At 51.7% G+C, this 19,860-nt stretch overlaps 1 protein-coding gene across 3 annotated transcripts in view; it reads left to right on the forward strand.

Moving 5' to 3' along the window:
• Nucleotides 1–495: 495 nt before the first annotated feature.
• Nucleotides 496–19,860, forward strand: part of NRP2 (neuropilin 2) — a gene marked incomplete at its 3' end in the record, with an annotated part of 116,745 nt that continues 97,380 nt past the window's right edge. For all 3 annotated transcript variants that reach the window (XM_081095601.1, XM_081095600.1, XM_081095599.1), the window contains exons 1-2: nucleotides 496–984; nucleotides 16,108–16,285. In XM_081095601.1, the coding sequence (XP_080951727.1) occupies nucleotides 912–984; nucleotides 16,108–16,285 (251 nt within the window). In that variant the 5' untranslated portion in view covers nucleotides 496–911. The remainder of the gene's footprint in view (nucleotides 985–16,107; nucleotides 16,286–19,860) is intronic.

The raw sequence follows: 19,860 nt of genomic DNA on the forward strand, positions 1-19,860 counted from the left end.
GAGTCGGCGCGTAATCGGATAGCTGTGCCGCGGCTCTGACATCCACATGCTGCTCTGCCTGAAAAGGCAGGGGGGAGCCCGAGGGGAAGCAGAGATCGCGAGCGAGGCAGCAGCCCGCAGCCCGCCCCCAGCACATCTTCAGACGCGCAGACACTCGGCGAGGCGCTGGGCGAGGTGGAGGTGAAGGCGGGCGCGAGCGAACTCGGAGAGGGGCTCGCTCGCTCCCAGGCGATCCGAGCCGCCTCCGCCGCACCGCCAGCAGCTCCGGCAACGGCACCGGCACCGGCAGCTTCCTTCCTCAGACTCCCCTCGTGAGGCTGGCCGAGCGGGTGTAGCCGTTGGGGGAGGATCCCGCTAGGGGAGCCCGGCAAGGGCTGGAGCCGGGCGGCCGCCTCCCACCCGGGCTGTCCGGCGGTGGGTGCCTCCGCCCTCTCGTGGGTCCCGGGTGCCGGGGGATGTGTGTCCGTTTACGCCTCTGAGATCACACAGCTGCCTGGGGCCGTGTGATGCCTAAGGCAAGTCTTGGCTTTTATTTTTATTATAATTTTTTTTTTTTACGCTTGGCTTTCGGGAAATATTCGTGATGTTGTAGGATAAAGGAATTGATACTTTGAGGAACTGGAGAGGACATAGATCCGTTTTGTGTTTAAGAGAAGAGAACAGTCCCCTCTTCCCGGCTTGCTCCCTCTTGGCTGTTTTCAAGAGCGACCGACCCTCCTCCCGGTGAGGTGGGGATCCAGCAAGGATAAAGGTGAAGACGGGCCGCCGGGGCCCAGGAGGGAGACGCTGACCATTAGAATCCTCTGCAGAAGACACTGTGAGGAAGACCACAAGAGCGAGAAAAAACACAAAGACTTACAATTATACCAGAACCCACACATCCAGCCCTGGAGAGAGCCTCTTTCTCCAAAATGGATATGTTTCCTCTCACCTGGGTTTTCTTAGCTCTCTACTTTTCAGGACGCGGAGTGAGAGGCCAACCAGGTAAGCCCCTGAAAGTTTTTTTTTTTTCTATTCATCTCAACATACTTTCCCTTTAAAAGTAACTGCTAAGGCAGGGAGGGGGGCACAAGGAATGGCATAGAAGGAGGCATCCTTAATACTGAATAATTTAAAGAGCCATCCCAGTCGGCCCTCCCTACCTTACACCACCATCACCACCACCACCACCACCACTGCTAAAACCCAACTTCATTCTCCTGCGAGGAGTGTGTGTGTGTGTGTGTGTGTGTGTGTGTGTGTGTGTTGAAACATAGACAGAATTTGGCGGTGTTCAGATGTCACATATGGACTGAATCAAAGGTTTAAAAATACTACAAAGCCTTTCTGCATTACAGTTTTTGGGATTTTTTTTCCCTTTCTTGAAGCAGAGCACATCTCCCTGGAGTTCCTTCAACCTAGCCAGCGGAATATAAATCATGTGCATTCCCTCCACGGAGCTGCGTTGAGCAATGTTAACTGAAGGGCTTGGGAAAGGCAAGAATCTAGTTGTTTCCCAGTGCTGTGGGTTCTTTGCAGAATGTGCGGATCCGCCTCAAAATCGCAGGGCTCGGCCGATGGGGCTTTCCGCAGAGCCAGGGGCTTGGGGCTGGGTGCTGCTGGCCCAGCCAGGTGGTCCATCCACCCTGCTCTCCTTCCTGCATCCACGTGTTATCTGGGAAAGTAAATCCTGTTCTTTTAAAAAATATTATTAGATAAAAAACAAACTGCGTGGCCCTCCAAGGTCTCTCTTGTGAAGTGGTTAGAAACTTTTGAGTGGAATTTGTTCTCAAAACCACTGCCAAAAAGGGTGTGTAGACTGAGTGCAGAGATAAGCACCCGAAGGCCCCGAATGTCTGGGGCCAGTGTGTGTGTGGAGGAGGGTTTGGTAAGGGGTCAAGGGGTACACTCCCTGAACAGGGATCTCTGGAGTCAGGGAATATGGTGGGTCTTGTTCTTCCTCCCTCACACCACTCTCCAGGGTGAGCCTCTCTCCCCTCTGAGAACAGTGTCTGGGATCTGACTGAACTCTTGGAGCTGCTACAGGTGATTGAGAATGAGGAAACCATCTATGGGGAAAGAGGAAAAAGAGAAAGGAGGAAAAGCCTTCCTGGGGTGCCCTCACCCAGCGGCACTTCCAAGGCTCTGGCTGCAGTACCCGGCTCACCTCTGGCAGGCTCCTGGGCACCTCCTCCCATCACCAGGGCTGGTGGGGCCAGCGTGGGGCCTGCTTTGACGGATGGGGAAGTTGGTTATCGCCTCCTAACACATGCACACGCCCCCCTTTAAGCTCGGCTGTTTATTTGAGGGGGAAGAAGATTCGGCATTGCCCTTCCTATCCAAACCCTCATGTTTGCTGCGCCTGCTCTGCCATGACTGATCTCAGGGCAGCTGCAAACCCTATCAAAGAGATGAGTGCAGGTCCCACTTGGGGAGGTCTCCTGTGCCTCCCCATTCCTTCTTGCCTTGCTTCCAAATTCCCAGTTTGATGTGAAATGAAATTACCTCCCACAGACCTGAAGGCTGCATAAATTATGTATGTTTGTGTGATTCGCTGTGTGTGTGTGTGTGTGTGTGTGTGTGTGTGTGCACGCTCCCGCGCGCGGTGAGGATGCCCACGGTATATTGTGTATTCCGGCACGGTCGCTGGTAGACCCCGGTGTGCGAGTGCGCGGACACTGGTGCGCACCCCGGCACACACTCACACGCGCGCGCACACACACAACTTCAGATTCTGTGTGCTGTGCAGAGCGGGAGGGGTCGTGAAGACTCAGGGGCCATCTTCTACCCCAGATGTTCGCACAAATGTCCCCTCCTCCCCCCGCCCGGCGCCGTGTGGATGGAGTGTGTACGTGTGTGCGACAGAGGACGGGACCCACTCCCGCTCCGCCACCTGCCTCCGCGCTCTCCGCAGCGCGCCCCCTCCCCGGCCCCTCGCCGCCCTGCGTCATTTCTAGAGAAGCCGGAGGCGCAGAGCGCGGGCAGGTCGCCCTCTCGGGGGGACGCGGAGCTGCTCAGGATTTCCGTCCGAGCGCCCACCGGCACCCTGGCAGCTGGCGGCGGTGGCAAAGGGCGAGGCCCAGCTAGACCTCTGACTCACCCGGTGCGCGCCGGCCTGGAGGGGACGGGACAGCGGCGGCGGCGGGAACCCATTCCGAGGAGTCGGGGGTGGGGGGGCGTCGGGGGGGGGGGGGAAGGAGGGCGGAAGGTGAAAGCGGGAGGGCGATTGAGCAAATAACCCCTCGGCGGCGTGCAGCCTCGGCGCCCCCACTTCTCCGCACGCCGCTGGGCCGATCCCAGCACCGCCGCCTCTCGGCCTCCCTTCCGCTCGCGCTTGGGGCTCAGGACCGCTCGGCGGGCCCTCCCCGAGCGCCCCCTCTGCCTCGCGCGTCCCAGGTGCTGCATTACCCCCTCTCACCCCTCATCCCCCACCCCCACCCCATCCCTGGAGGGCCGGGCCGGCGGGGCAGGGGGATCCGAGCTGGGTGGCGGGACGCCGGGGTGGGCTTTCCGAGCCGAGGGCGGAGGCGGACAGGAGCCAGCTGGATGGAGCCGCGGGGCTGCGCGCCGCCTGCACCGCCTCTGGCCGCGCTGCGCGCCGAGCGCTCGCCGGGCGCCGAGACAGGTGAAGAGCACGCGGCGCGGGCGCCCACGTGGTGGGGACGCCGTGGCCCCCAGCGCCCCCCACCCCCAGCGCCATCTCTCACGACGCATCGATTTGTTTGGGCTACGCAGCAGAAACAGAGCCCAGCGATCCATAAACATTCTATTAGGCAAAAATATCCCCAGTGAAAGCAAAACCGAGGCTCAAGCCTGGGCAAAGTTGGCCGACTCCAACTCCCCCAGCCTTGCCCCTCCTCCTCCCGACTGAGGACAGCGCCGGGAGAAGCTCGCGGCTTTTCCTCCACCCTGTCCAGTGCCAGAAAGTCTCGGCTGCCGCTCCCTGCTCGGGAGAAACCTCTGCAGGGCTGCGAGCCTCCCTCCCCTCCCCGCCGCCGCCGCGCTCTTTGCTTTTCCACGTGAGAAAAGGAAATAGTCACGGCCGATGCTTCATTTCCACTGATTGATTTCTTTTTAATATCAACACAAGTTAATGGAGGCGCGGCGAGCTGTGATGCAGCGGCTGCCCCCACCCTGCGCCTGGGGCTGACTGCACCGCAGCTTTCCCCACCAGGTCTAGGGCTGGGGCGCGGGGCTGCTTGGAGAGGGGGGCGGGGGGGGGGCGCACAGGCCCGCAGAGCTAACGCCCTAGGGCTGGCGAGGGACGGTGGTGGGAAGAACCTGGTGACCCCTGGGAATCAGGGAGTGCTGCGGGAGTGGGGATCAGCTTTCCAGGGCACGCTCAGGGAATCCGGCTCCTCCGTGTCGCAGCTTCTGCGGCTCCGGCTGATCTGTCTGGAAGGAGAGGGAATGCGCGCTCTGGTTTCTTGGCGTGTGCTCACTGCTTTGCCTCCCCCGCCCTCCCTCCCTTCCTTCCTTTCGGTTTCAGACAGAGAGGAGAGCCCCCTGGCGCTAGCCATTCGCTGTCAGCGCCTTGCCACGAAACTCCCCTTTGCTAGAGTTAATCGTGGTCCGCAGGGGACTAGGTTACGCTCAGGAAATCATTCAGGCCCTGACAATGGGTTTCTTCAGATGGTGGCAACTCCCAGCCCCAGGGTCCACAGCGCTTCGGGCCAAAAGAACCCACACCCTCTCATCTCCAAACACCCGCCTCCGCCCGGAGAGCTTTGATCGCGCTGGGGTTTTACTGCCACGGACACGGGCGGACGCGGTCAATTCAACCTTCTGTCTGAAATGATCAGATAAGAGGTGTAAATTGGCGGTGGGAGACAGGCCTGGGGTCAAACTAGTCCTGAAAGAGACGCACTGAGGGGCTGGCTAGGCTCAGGATAAGGGTCCGAGGAGGATTTCTCTTTTAGCCTGTCTCTCTCCAAATGCGGGATAATTATGAGCAAGCATAATAACGTGCAACAAAACGATACACTCCTAGATTCTACACAGACAGTCTGCTCTAGGCTCCGGGGACTGGTCTCATGCCCGCATTCCATGGGTGCCCAGTAAACTTTACCCCATAAACTGCCGCTGGAGGTAGTGAAACTGCGGCCTCTCGCCAACAGAGCACACAGTGCAAAGCAGTGGGAACAGCACGGGGGGTGGGGGTGGGGGTGGGGGCGCCTCGGCAAGCTCCTTCTTGTCCAAGATGTGCCGGCAGAATTGTGACTGCCCAGGCAGCACCGCAGGTTTGACTTTCTGGGGCGTCCGTCCATTAGGCCGCAGAGCTCCCTGCTGACAACATGGAAGGTTGGAAGGCTGCAGGGACCGGAACCCCAGGCTATGAAACAGGACTCCTGCTGTCTACCAAGTGGTGTCTACCAATGAAAGGCCAGTTTCTACCTGCATTGAGTTGAGAGGCATGAATGCAAGTAACAGTCAGGGAAGGGCCTGGGGTGGAGCGGGGGTCATGGGGAGAGGCACCTTGGACTAGATGATTTCTGAGTAACCTGCCTGGTGTTTTCACGCAGCTGCTCATGGAAGCAACCAAGGCAATGAGCTGACTTTGGGTAACCCAAGTGTGGGACAATTCTGGGCTGACAGAATTCAGAGCTAGATTCATTGGTAAAGAGTTTTCAGAACGTATTCTGTGAAAGTCCAGTTTGGGAAGACGTTAGGAAATAGAGATGTGACTTTCCTTTCCTAAAAAGATGGAGCAGAAGCGTAATACCATCTTGACTTCTTACACTGACGGGACAGGATGCGAAAGGTGACGTCTGGGAAGTCGTTTTTAATGTCATTAACATACTTGATGTATGGGATCATCTGTCCATCATTTGCCATTGGACGCCGTGAAGGCACCCTCCTGGAGTAGCAGAGATGTGTTTGATCCCAAAAGTTAGTCTTTGTTCTGTTCCTTCCAGGGAAGGAACTCTAAAAAAAAATTTTTTTAACCCATTCCGGGATGCTACTGTGGCAGCTCGGCCTAGAGAGCCTACGGCACTTTTCACAGCCTTATCTGCCACGATAAGAAGTGATTGAGGGGCCTAATGGTTTCCTCACCGAACAGGATTCAGTGGGGTTGGATTCCTGGATACTGTGGCCTTGTAGTGTGGCTGGCCCTCCAGGAGAAGGCATCTTCTAAAGGTTTAGGAAGCTGTCAAGTTTAGATAAGGCTGAGCTCTGATCCTATGGGACCTTGGTTGTATTAATAAGGAGAAATTAATTTTTAACCACTGGGAAGGTTGCCAAATTATGTGACCTTTGGCAGACCAGCTGTGCTATAAAAATAAATCCCCCATTTCTGAAAACGCTGCTCCTATCCAGTAGAACAATAACAACCTGGCATTTAGCACAGATGAGCAGCAGGGTTGAGAAGAAAGGAGAAAGGGGGGCGGGGGGGGGGGGCGTTGCCAAGAAAAAACCTTCCAATGTTGTAAGGCATAGTTTCAGGCCTGAGCATCCTACCTACCCCCCTGCCCCCCCCCCCCAAACACATGCTCTGGTTTTCAGTACACAGGAAAGAGGGCCAGGGGGACCAGGAGCGGGGTGCCTGTGGGAGCAGGGAGTGGAGAAGGTGTTAAATGCTTCCAGCCCTCTCACACCCCAGCCTGAACACATCTCGCATTGTCCACACGGGCAGACTGCTGGCACAGGAAGAGAAAAAGGAGTTTCCATCAGGCAAAATGTTTGTCTTCCCTAATGCCGCTAAATGAGCTTGTCACCTAGAAGTTTGGGGAAGACCTTCATTGGGCTTTCCAGCTTCTGAAGCTTTGGAGCCAGACAGCCTGGTTTTAAAACCCAGCCGCGCCCTGCGATCCAGAATACTGAATCTCCCGTGCCTCAGTTTCCCTCTGTGCCTCCGTTTCCTGGTCTGTCAGATGAGTTTGAGAATGATATAGCCCACCTCATAGGTATTATTACCTGCCTATTCGGAAATCATGTCATCTTTAAAACAGCCTCAGTGGAGTTTACTGTATCACAGAAAGCACAGTATAAACATTGTGGTCAATTTACATTATTTTGTGAGCTTTTTAATAAGTAAATAATTATTCCTTCCCAGTTCTTACTCCACTAACCTTTTACCTGTGTTTTATAAGCATGGGAATTATCTCTCCACACTCTGTCCTTTAGAGACAGGTATTCCCTGCTTGGTTCTCATCTTAGATATCCTTCTCCTCTTTGCTTCTTTTTTCTCCACGTTCAGTGTTCTCACCTCTACTGATTTTTTTAAAAATCTCTCCTCTTTTCCTTTTCCTCTCTTCTGTGCTTCATCAGGAGAATGTGCTCAGCAGGGATCCCAGTGCTGAAGTTACCTTCCCTCCCCCCGAATGTGTAATAACTTCTACTGTGGCATCAAGGCCCTTCAGCAGCTGAACTCAAAAAAGTCATCATAAAGACAAAATAGCTTTTACCCAGCAAGACTCTTAATAATCCCATTTCCCTCTGGGTCTTCATAAAAGAGTCATGATCTAATCCAGAAGGAAAGGGCGGGGCCTGGGACACACAAAAGGAAAGCTCTCCCCGTGGTGTGCAGTGGACGGGGCTGCAGGCCAGCTTAATGCAATGTCCAGTGTGACCCTCCAGAGATCCTGTGATAGCCAGTGATCTGGCCAGTCTTTCAGAGAAAAAGATAAAGGGAATTGCAAATTATCGGACTGAGTGGTAATAATAATTGTTGTGATAAAAAGGGAAAATAAAACAGATGTGCCCCAAAGGCATGTTGGGGGCCAGGGGAAGAAAGATGGGTAGAGAGAAATGAACTAAAACCCAGCAAGAGCCAATCCATTCCCAGCACAGGTTTAGTGATGAAGTAATAGTTTGCATCTTTCTGGTGCTACTGACAACAAATATCTAGAACTTGCCTTTGGGAGGGTGGGGGGCTGGAGTGAGGGGGCAAGAAAACATTCCAATAAATTATTTTTACTATTATTAGAATTAAAATAGAAGTGTCATTTGAGCGTCTTCATTATTATCTGAGGTTACAAGTGTCATTTGAACGTCCTCATTATTATCTGAGGTTCGGGTGTCTTCAGATACATGGTTCACAGTAACTCTACCTTGACTTATGACTAGGTGCTGGTATCCCAAACAAATCATTTAAACACCCAGTTCACCACTAAATTTACCATTAGTATCAGCTGGGGGCTGGGTAGGACTCGTTGGAACTGGAGAAGCACAACAATTTGTGATTAGGCTTTCTTAGCATTTGTGGCACCTACTGATACCTTTGGTGTTGCTTTAGGCAACGAGCAATTTATTAATTTGTCAAACCTCATTGACACTGACTCTTGGGAAAAGCTCTGGGTTTGATCCTATAAAGTTCTCCAAAGATGAGTCAGAATGGAGCCACTCATACCCTCGAGTTGAAGTGGTCCATCAGAAGGGATAAGGCTGTTCCGAGCTCTCACATACCTTGGAACAGCGACTGCCAACCACTGTGCTACAAGAATGTGTAAAACATGCAATACCTGCCTATTTAGTCAGGAGCACTGACCACTTTCCCTTAGATCAGTGGTTCTCAACCTTCCTAATGCCGCGACCCTTTCATACAGTTCCTCGTGTTGTGGTGACCCCCAATTTCATTGTTACAAATTGAACATAATTAAAGCATAGTGATCAATCACAAAAACAATATGTAATTATATATGTGTTTTCCTATGGTCTTAGGCGACCCCTGTGAAAGGGTCGTTCAACCTCCAAAGGGGTCGCGACCCACAGGTTGAGAACCACTGCCTTAGATTGTCAAATAATAAAATGACAACAGCCAATGCAATAGCCATCAGTGTGCATGAATCAAAATTAAACTTTTTTATTTGTCAGGTCGGCAAAAACATAATATGGTTTAGTAATTAGCTTACGTGCTCCATGAGATAAAAAGGGTTGAAACTCACTGCCTTAGAAGATACTGAAGAGCTTCGGAGTCCCAGGTTTGGGTGGCCAGGGATGGGGGAGGGTGCACTGAGCCTGATTGAGGGCATAGATGGGATTTAGGACTGGGAAAGGCATAAGGGAAGGGGGAGCTGGGAATGGAGAATTGGACGCTGGGTTTGTTGGAGGTGACACTCAGAAGCTTCAGTGTGGAGGGAAATGATTGCAAACAAGGTTGGAAATAGTAGCTCGGGCTAAATGCAAGGCCCAAATTGCTAGGCCAAGGGGTTTAGATTTCATTTACTAACCAATGGGGAGCCATAGATGTTTCAACATAAGCCCTCAGTTAATCAAAATAAATGAAGAAAACTATTATATTACTTTTTTTTCTCCCTCCTTGGGTTTTTGGAGGGACCTCAAAATTATTCTTCTTCTATTTCCTTCCCCAAATGCCTGTTGAAATGGTCAGGAATTGTAATCCCAGATCTCTCATCAATGGCATCAAAATTACATTTGCAATGAAGGCTGGAAAAGAGTGGACATAAATATAAACTAATGCTATTATACCGGCTGCCCTATTGGAATTGCATTTGTTTATGATATAAGATGACAAATAACAAGGTTACCACAGGTGGCACGATTCGAGGCCAGGGAGGTAATCACATCAAACTTACATTTTAATGATTAAACAGGGCTTCATTTTTAGAATCCAGATTGAGGGGAAGAGACTTTCCAAAGCTCTATTTCCAGACCCAATTTCCAGTTGTCCCCATGGGGAACCTTTGGAGTTGTTCTAGAAGAGGGGGTGTTCCCCCCCTTCCCTTCTCCTCTTTCCATGCAGGCTTCCTCTCCCCCTCCCTAACCCCCTCCCCCTTGCCTGGCCGAAGATTCTTTCATTCCGATTTTGAACTTTATCACTGCAAAAGTTCACAGGGGTTTCCATTTGCCGTGCCTTCAGGAGTGCATCACTCACTGCCACTGCCCCATAAATTGAATAGATTGCGTCCCTTCCCCGTTGCCTTAGGAAGTGGTCAAACAGCCGCATTCCTGGGCTGATGGATTGGCTCATTTCTTCCCCGCTTAAGCCAAGATACAGATTTTATGAGACTGTCTTGAGACAGGCTAACGGCGCTTTGAATAAAACAAAACCCAGCCTCAGCTCACAGAAAAGGAAAACTCTTAAAAAGCAGCTCGTCCAGGGTAAGCGAGCAAAATTTGGTTAAGACCCTGAGCAGAGAGAGGACTTCGGTGATGGCGGCGAGGGATTTTAAGAAACACTCTTTGGTCTTTTTTATGCATCACTGTTGCTGACAGGCTCACACACAGAACTGCGTATCCATAATATTTATAAATATGCAGCCGCAGACCCAGTTAAGAAAGGAAACTCACGTCAGTAGAGCTAATGTGATTAAAAGAGACATTTGAACTCTCCATAATGCAAGACAGACGAGTTCTTCTGAAGAATCCTGGAGTTTTGTTTGAGGCTCACCTGGAGCAGATAAAACAGGAGCAACACGTTGAGTAACTAATCTGCTTATCTGGGAGGGGAGAGAACCTTTACATTTTGGTTCCTCTCTGGGCTATAGGATCTTTCCCCCGCCTCATTGTACAGGCTTTGAATTTGAGAACTGGAACTGAACTTTAGACTCCCTGCCCTCATTTTATAGAGGAGAAAAACGAAGGCTCCGAGTGGTCGACTAACTTACCCAAGGTCACACAGCTTGCGAGTGGTAAGACCATACAAGACTTCTTGCTGGCTAAGCGGCAAGGTGGCCACGTTCTCTTGTTAAGTAGGAGAAAGCCTCATCGCCTTGCTACTGGTAAGTCAATGAAACAATGCTGTGCAAATAGGAACAGGACGGGATTATGCTGTCGGTAAAGGATGAATTATAAAGTGTCATTTTAATGGAAATGGGACCGAGTACTTTTCTCCATTAAGTGTCCCCAGGTGTGGAGAATAGAGGTAGAAGTAGGTGTACTCTCGCCTTACTCTCTTTTCCGTGGCATTTAAAATAGCAAGGGCACAGAGCTCTGGCTCTGTGGGTTTTAAACCCTGTTCCAGGAAGGCCTGATGTTCTTAACGGAGATGAGGGAGGGACTTCGAGGCCTGGACAGGACTCCGATTCTGCCACCTTCTGTTCCCACGCCTAAGAGGGGCTCCGCTTTCAGCTGCTCTGCACGTTGGAGCTCAGGGTAGAGTTTTGTTCAAGGAAAGAACAAACAAACACTTCTAACAAGAATTCTGAAAACTACGCACCTAATTCAGTCCACTCATTGCATCACAGTTTAGGAAGCTGAGATCGAGGCAGGTCACTGAGTTAGGAATCCAGGTGCCACGTCTTCTCGGTAATATCAGTACCCCCTCCCCTTCCCAGTAACCTGGTCCCCTTACCCTAGACCAGTGGTTCTCAACCTTCCTAATGCCGCGACCCTTTCATACAGTTCTTCATGTTGTGGTGACCCCCAATTTCATTGTTACAAATTGAACATAATTAAAGCATAGTGATTAATCACAAAAACAGTATGTAGTTATATATGTGTTTTCCGATGGTCTTAGGCAACCCCTGTGGAAGGGTCATTTGACCTCCAAAGGGGTCGCAACCCACAGGTTGAGAACCACTGCCCTAGACCCTCCATCAGTAACACCCTGACTCTCCAATCCCACATCCAGCCAGCCCTAAATTCCCCTGTTTTTTGCCAAGGACTTTTCCCCTCAGTTCAGCTAAATCAAGGGACCTGATTGTTATTATGGGACTGTCAGCAGGTGGTTGCCTAGTGTCACTTGGTGTCACCCCCTTGTGATTCTGATCATTTAAAAGTCTCACTATCCTCAGGCTTCAGTGTTGAACAACTATTGTCAAGTTCAGGCTCTACAGTGATCCTTTAAAACAGCTCCAGTTGAGTTCCCTTAGCAGGCAGACCAGATTTTTAAAAAGATCTTCTTTTAGTCCTTCTTACTAAAAATCTGCTCTTACTAGGAACCAATGAGTTGCCTGAAACTGGGTTCTGTGGGAGGGTGAGTCCCCTCTGAAGCTGGCAGAGCACCTGAGAATTGTAGGTGGACCGGTACAACATTTCTTCACCTGACCCATGGCCTGGTAACCCCAGGGCAGCACGATGGTGCTTAGGCCATCAGCAAAGCAAGGGTATGGGAGGGAGGCAGGGAGGGAGGGGAGAAAAATGTCAGAAATAATCTGACATTTTATATCAAATAAGAACCCTAAGTAGTCCTTATGGGGGGATGGGGGGTGTCAGACCTTTGGGACTCCAGAACATAGTATTCTCTGTATTTCAACTTACTTTTAAAAATTAAATTTATTGGGGCAACATTGGTAAATAACATGAGTTTCAGGTGTACAGTTCTATAATACATCATTTGTATATTGCACTGTGTGCCCACCACCCAAAGTCTAGTCTCCTTGTGTCACCCTGTATTTGATCCTCTTTACCCTCTTCATCCTCCCGTACCCCTCTTCCCCCCCCCCCCCCCCCCCGCCAATCTCCATACTGTTGCCTAGCCCTAGAGCTATCACTTTAATGCTTTTATCCTTGGGCCCCTGAGGACCTGGCCCATCTCAGTTGCAGGAGAAAACTTCTCTGAGCAGATCAGACCTGGGTTTGCCTGCTCCCCTTTTGGAAATGTGCCCCAGGTAAAAAGGTAGTTACAAAAGCAAGGGAGAAAGAAATCCCTGGTCAACTCACCAAACAGACTCAGTAGCTCAGATTTTAGCAGGTCAGCTTCTCTTCTGCGTATGCATACTGGCCTAGAGGCATTTGCCTTGAGTTCACCTTTCTTTCGGCTGGACTGGATGGACTGGACTCCTGGAGAGAGCCAGTGTGCTGTTCCACTTGGACCCAGGAAAGGCCTCTGGGGGCGTGGATAGTGTTGCTCTTCCGAAGCAAACCTGGGTCGTTCCTCTTGGGAGTGTGTTTGCATTTTAGAAATGGAGGGTCCTCAAACCTGGGCATGAAAGATCAATTATCGAAAGGAGGCATGGATGGATTCAGTGTGTCTTCTGTACAATTTTTACTGATAGATTTCAAGAATTCAGTTTTGTCCAAGGAACACAGAAATGAAAACTCTAGTATTTAACTTGATGGACCTGTCTGTGCAAATGATGTCTGATCTTGTGTGAGAAGGCATGAAAGTTTGTACCGGACTAAAGTGTTAATTTCATGTATCTATATATATATATTTCAGAAAGGAAGGACGAGGGACAGAGGGATTGAAACATCAATGATGAGAATCGTTGATCGGCTGCCTCCTACACACCCCTACTGGGGACCAAGCCCGCAACCCAGGCATGTGCTCTTGACTGGAATTGAACCCGGGACCCTTCAGTCCCCAAGCTGATGCTCTATCCACTGAGCCAAACCAGCAAGGCCCAAAGTGTTAATTTCTAAAGTGTATGTGTGCCTGATGTATGTTTGGTATCCAAGTGTGTGTTTCTCAGTGTGAGTGCCATCCAGACAAGAATGTGAGCTTGTGCCCGGCTGGTGTTGCTCAGTGGTTGAGCATCGACCCATGAACCAAGAGGTCCCCGGTTCGATTCCTGGTTAGGGCACACGCCTGGGTTGTGGGTTCAATCCCCAGTAGGGGGCGTTCAGGAGGCAGCCAACTCTCTGTCATCCATGTTTCTATCTCTCTATCCCTCACCCTTTCTCTCTCTCTAAAATCAATAAAAACATTAAAAAAATAAACACACATTTAAAAAAAAGAATGCGGGTTTATAAATGTTTGGATATTGGAACGGCTAACCACACACAAGCAAAGCAGATGTTTCAATGAGTTCTCAAATATTTTAATGAGTGCCTCGATTTTCCTGATAAAGAGAGGACAGAAAACAAAAAAGAGTTACTCCTTTTCCTTTGAGTGAAATAAGTTTTTACCAGGAGAACAGGCAGGCAGGCAGCTACGGGACATACACACATAGTTTAACTTTTTTCTTCAGTGGGGAAGTGATGACTCCTGGTGTGGCTCAGAAATGAAACCTTCCTATGAGGAAGTTTCCTGTCTTTCCTGATGATCACGTGTGCCTGCTCTGATTACTCAAAGCACAAACTGGGCGCCGTGGGGGCATTGAGGAAGTCAAGTTCTTCTTTCCATAGAAAAGTCCGTAGGCAATTTCCTCTCCTCCGAGCTGTAAGACGGCTGGTGATCTAAGTCCCCTCCCCCCTCCCCGCCTTCTCAGAGGGCCACTCGTGGTCCTATTTCACATGCGTAAGCCAGGACCAAAGGGCCCCAATCTGACTCGCTACAAGAGGTTAGGTGCCCAGCTTGGGTGAGTGGTGTGGGCACCTGGCCAGCCTTCGGGGACTGGCTGCAGAGGAAGCGGTGGCACCAGGCCCGGCTGCAGCCTCCCCTTCATCTGGGCAGGAGGGCTGGGCCCATTGTCCTTCTGGCCTCGGGAGGGTGCAGGGTCATGAGTTAGAGCAGTGGTTCTCAACCGTCTGGCCCTTTAAATACAGTTCCTCATGTTGTGACCCAACCATGAAATTATTTTCGTTGCTACTTCATAACTGTCATGTTGCTACTGTTCTGAATCGTAATGTAAATATCTGATATGCAGGATGGTCTTAGGTGACCCCTGTGAAAGGGTCGTTCGACCGCCAAAGGGGTCGCGACCCACAGGTTGAGAACCGCTGAGTTAGAGGCTGATGTGGTCTCTGCTGGCCGGAGGAAACGGCCTGCTTTTGTTTTCTACCCAGTAGGAAATGGAACCTGAATCCATTTGGTTCTGGGCAGGGCAACGGGGCACAGTTTGAGCTCTTGGAGGCGCTGATGCCTAAAGGCCACTTGTGTGGATTTGTGTGTCCCCCACCACCACTGTGCCCATCTTTTATGCATTTAAAGCCCGCCCGCCCCGTAATCTAAAGCAGAGTTCTGGGAGACAGTAATGCCAACAGGCGCGGGGAATAGGGAAGTGCACCTGTAGAGTTAAAAAATGCATGACCCTCTTCCTCAAAGAGTGAACGCAGGAGAGAGACCCGTCCTGGAGGGCGGCTGCTGAGCCCTAATGCATAATTCACGGGCCCACGCTGCTCCGTGCAGATGGCGATATTAAATCGTGATTGATGCTAAGAGCGGCACGGCTCTCAGGAAGGTCTCCCGGAGGCTTCTGGATGTTTCCAGGTCTCTTGTGTCTGCTTGTCCTCTCTTCTCAGGTCGTCTTAAGCGAAACCCCCCATTGCCCAGGAACCCCTCCTGGGGATGGAAGATCTTCACTCCCAAATATGTGAGGTTCTTCAAATGTCATCACCCACCTTTTCTGCCTCTGAAGATGGCCCCTTCCCTCCTGGCACAGGTGCATCTGTTCCCTCCAGCCGGGCACTGTGGGGAGGGCGGGGGATGCTCCGCCAGGCTCCCCCAGCCCCTGCCAGAGGGCTGCTGACCGGGACAAAGCAGCAGCACACTCTGCTGGTGGCGCCCAGGCAGGAGGGACAGTGGGCAGAAAGCTCGGGCAAAGCCAGCCGTCCACTCAGCACAAAGCGCTCTTTGTCGAGACTCTGAGGTCAGAGGCGGTGGAGTCTCCTATGCAGATTTTCCACTCCGTGCATAATGAAATCATAAATCAAATTTGTGGTGGATGTGGAATTAAGTGTTTGGGAGTTTTGCTTTTGCTTTCTTTCAAAAAAAAAAAAAAAAAAAGGCTGAAATCACCCTCCAGGGCCTGATCTGGCCCAAAGCTGAAAACGCGTCTTCCGCATCACATGTAATTGTTACCAGGCTTGTGGGTCGGCACCACAAAACCGCTCTTGTCAGTTCCCGGAGCCGTTACTTCTGGCGGCCTGGCCTGGGCTGGGCTGGGAGGCCCGAGAGCATGAAGGATTTATGAGGTAAAGATAGAGGAGAGGCTGAGCGAGCGCAGAAGAAGATGGGCCACGGCCAGGAGACAGGAAAAGGCAGGGAGGCATGTTAACTTTGCAGCTTTCTTGTTCTTTTTTAATCCCAGAGCACGTGATCGGGAACATTGGCGACCACTTTCTGAAATATTTTCATTGGGGAGCGTGTGTGTGCGTGTGCGTGCGTGTGTGTGTGTGTGTGTGTGTGTGTGAGTGTGCGTGCTCAGCCGGGTGATGAGGGGGGAGATGGGCTGAAATAACCTCTTCCACTGAATGAGTAAGTAGGTTAGCTTCCTGGACTGCCATAAAAGGTCTGTAAAACCCTTTCAGGCCACTGGTAGAGGAGAGAAACAAGGAGAGGAGAAGAAAAAAAAATGCTGGAGCATATTTGAAGTTCCTTGGGTTGTTTGCCTTCTCTTTCAGACCCACCCTGTGGCGGTCGTTTGAATTCCAAAGATGCTGGCTACATCACCTCGCCAGGTTACCCCCAGGACTACCCGTCCCACCAGAACTGCGAGTGGATTGTTTACGCGCCCGAACCCAACCAGAAGATTGTCCTCAACTTCAACCCGCACTTTGAAATCGAGAAGCATGACTGCAAGTAAGCACCCTCCTGCCCACTGTGCATCCTTGAGACACCCTCCCTTCATCCCTCCCTCCAGCCCCGGCTCCGACCGCAGCGCCACCTAATGGCCACACTCGAAACACTGGGTCTGCTAAACACCTGGCCTGCTAAACAGTGCCAGACCTGGGTCCCAGGGCAACCCAAGATGGCATTCTCTTTCAGGGGGAAATAAAGGACAGTTGGTCCCAGAGTATGGAGGAAAGAGCCTTCTTGAGTGAATGTGTAAGGAATAGCATCCTATCTTCAAAAGCTGGCAGTGGGGGGAGTTCCCTGTGGGGGCGTGGTGGGAGGTGAACTACAAAACAGCAGCTCTTGACTTTGGGACTTGCCTCCCCCTTGGAGATCTCCCCGTTTCCACTGCTACAACCACACGTAGGAACCCCACCGGCTTCCTTGGTAAAATAGTAGCCCAGTCCCACGTGGAGACTCCCTCTGCACCCAGCCGTGGACACTCGGGCTGTTGTGGTGGCAAGTGGCAGCTGGTTTCCTTGCAGTTAAACATCAGAGTCTCCACAGGTAGATCTAAGATGTGCATTGCTTCTTGGTGTCTGTGCTGCCCAGGTTAGAGTCTCAAGGCTGGATTTATCTAATAAGCACTCTCCTAATTGCTTTGTAAATATCAGCCCACTCCTCTCTCACAAGGGCCCTGGGAAAGGGGGGTCCTTTCCACCTCCATGTGGCCAATGAGAACAGCCAAAGCCCAGGGAACCTAAGTCAGTCACCCGCAGTGACTCGGCTGGTCTCACCACCTCGGTCCTGTCACTGTGGAGATGCGTGGCTCAGGAGACACCACGTGGACATGTAGACATCTGGGAGTGCTTCAGAAATGCCATGTTAACACGGAGGCCCTATAAATCAAGGTGGGGGAGCAGACATCACTGTCATGTCCAGAATGTGAATACAGTGCTTCCTCCTTGAAACAAAAGGGAAAGTTTTCTGTGCAGAAGGTCATGTCTGGCTCCAGAGAAGGGCCTACAAGGTGCCCCTGCTCCAGTGGATGTCCAGTGCCCCCTTATGGTTGATAAATAGTCTGAGCCTTTCTTGTGACCAAGGCAATGCTAGTGATGAGAAATTCATCAAGGGCCAGCTGATGGGAAAGGTGCAGGACTCGGACCTGGACCAGCCAGCGCTTACTCATAGATTCAGGACCCTCTGTAACCAGGCAGAACACAGAACCCTCTGTAACCAGGCAGAACCCTCTGGAAACACTGTAAGATAGAGCCCACTAGATGGTACAAAGCACATTCACATTCTTGGCATGACAATGCTGCCTGCTCCTGCACCTTGATTTATAGGGCCCTCGTGTTAACATGGCTTTCACTGTGAGCCCGTGCATCAATGTCATCGCTACCCTCCGAGGACTGCTTTTCACCTACGCAATGGTTTTCCCCTAACAAGAGTTAGTCTTTGTTGCGAATCCCAGGGTTTCCTGGATAGAAGCCTCATGTGACAAAGAATCATAAGGCCAAGCTTCTAATCGCAGATCGTCTCTTGACTCATTGAAGGACACAGGGTAGCTGCCCAGTTCCTCTTTGTCTAAGTTCAGTGCACACCCTTGGACACGCTTGCACAGAGTCGCAAGGCTGCCCATTCCCTGCCAGTGAACCTCACCAAGAATTTCTGTGAGAAGGGCTTCTTTATGAGGTGTTTTTGCTCTTGGAGCCTCTGGCCGGGCTGCAGGAGGTTGGCACGGACCGAATCGTAATGCACCGAGAAGCTTGGGTCTGAGCTCAGAGAAATTTGACTAAGCACCTCTCTCCACTGAGGGCCAAATTCTGTTATGCTTATGCCAGCAAACCTCCCAGGGAAATTGCTAAGAGGTCATCCTATGTATATTCATAGCGGCAGAGGGAGAAGGCACGGCTTTGGGAGGAAACATTCAGGAGCTGGTGAGCATGGCTTTAAACACGTTCGGAAGTGTGAAAGGCCAGGAAGACACGCTCCCGCCCTGTTTGGGGCTGCAGGGAGCCCCTTCCCCTTCCAAGACCCAGCTCCGGGGATGGGAGAACTCGGATTGCTGCAGCCCTCGGGGAAGAGGGCAGAGTCCTTTCACGCTGAGCTGGAGCAGGCGCGGGACAGGTTATCCTCCAGCTTATCATCTTCACTAAGTAGCTTCCTGTTTGCCTTCCCAACTCCCCCATTCTATGCTGCTGGCTGGAACCGGAAAGGTCAGGAGGGTCAGAGAAAACCCTTTCTGGGGTCTCTCTCCCCCAGTGCCAAATTGTCAGAAAGGGTCTGTTGGGGTCAAGCCCCTGCTTCTTAACCTCGTCCTTCATTTCTCCCCCCTCCCCCGTGTCCCTTCCACTCCCCATGTCTCTCTCACCCTGATGAATTTTTGTATTTAGAGAGACACATCCGGTCCTCTCAACCTCTCGCTCTGCACGGTATTTTTGACATTCTTCCCCGGCCATTTGCATTCAGAATCGATGGGCTTCTCCCCCGCCGCCCTGGCTCACTTGCGAAAGGAACAGTTAATCTAATGGAAGTCCCGGAAGTTCTGCCCGGTGCCTCCTCATTTCCCCCTCTCATTTCTGTTCCGAGGGGGCTCCTGGGTTTGGAGAGCACGTACCAGCATAGGAGCTTAGCCTCCTTTCTCCTCTGATTCCGGGGCCTGTTTCCAAGTGGATGCGGCTCTGGCAGCCCAGCGGGCGGTGCTTACCAAGAGGAACTGCCTGCACCATCCTTCTGATGAGAACGCAGCAGTTAACCCCTCCGCCAAAGGGGGGATGAGTAAGGAAGTCAGAAAAGCAGCCAGCTCCCCCCCCCCCCCCCCCCCAGTGCTCCTCCTGCACTTCTTCCTCTGTGCGGGATGGTCTGCAAAGACTGCCCCGTGACCCGGAAATGGGCCCCGATGGAGAGGCCTGGCCTGGCCAGGCAGTTGGCCCTTTGTGCCTTGAAATCAGCCCAAAGGGCTAGGCCAGCAAGTTCCAACCTCTCCAGCTCCTGGCACACACAGACTAATCACTAAACGTCGTCAGCCATCCAAAAAGTGTATTTTTTTGCCGATCTGACCCAAAAATATCGATAGAGTTTTGATTCATTCACACTGGATGGCTATTGTGCTGGCTGCAGTCATTGTTTTATTTGACAGCCGAAGGGGAAAGAGCGGTGCCCTGACTAAATAGTCAGGTATGGCATGTTTGAGAAATCCTGGTGGCAGCCCTGGCTGGTGCGGCACAGTTGGTTGGAGAGTCAACCCATACACCAAGATATTGAGGTTGCCATTCCCGGGTCAGGGCACCTGACCCAGGTTTCGGGTTCGATCCCAGTCGGAGTGCATGTGGAGGACAACCAAGCAGTGTTTCTCCCCCACATTGCTGTTTCTCCCCCCCGCCCCCCCCCCCCCACTTCCTCCCTCTCTCTCCTCCTTCTCTCTAAGATCAGTAAGAAATAAAATCCTTGCAGCACACCAATTGAAAATCACTGGTCTAGGCGATGACTGACTAAACTCCAGACAGAGACCTTTCCCCCTAACCTTTGCTGTGAATTCTGTTCCGTCTGCTTGGAAACTTTCACTCACAGCCCCATCGCCTGGCCGTTCTCAGGAATCC

The sequence above is a fragment of the Myotis nattereri genome, assembly GCF_964212035.1.
Source record: "Myotis nattereri genome assembly, chromosome: 7".
In the NCBI taxonomy this organism is placed as follows: Eukaryota; Metazoa; Chordata; class Mammalia; order Chiroptera; family Vespertilionidae; genus Myotis; species Myotis nattereri.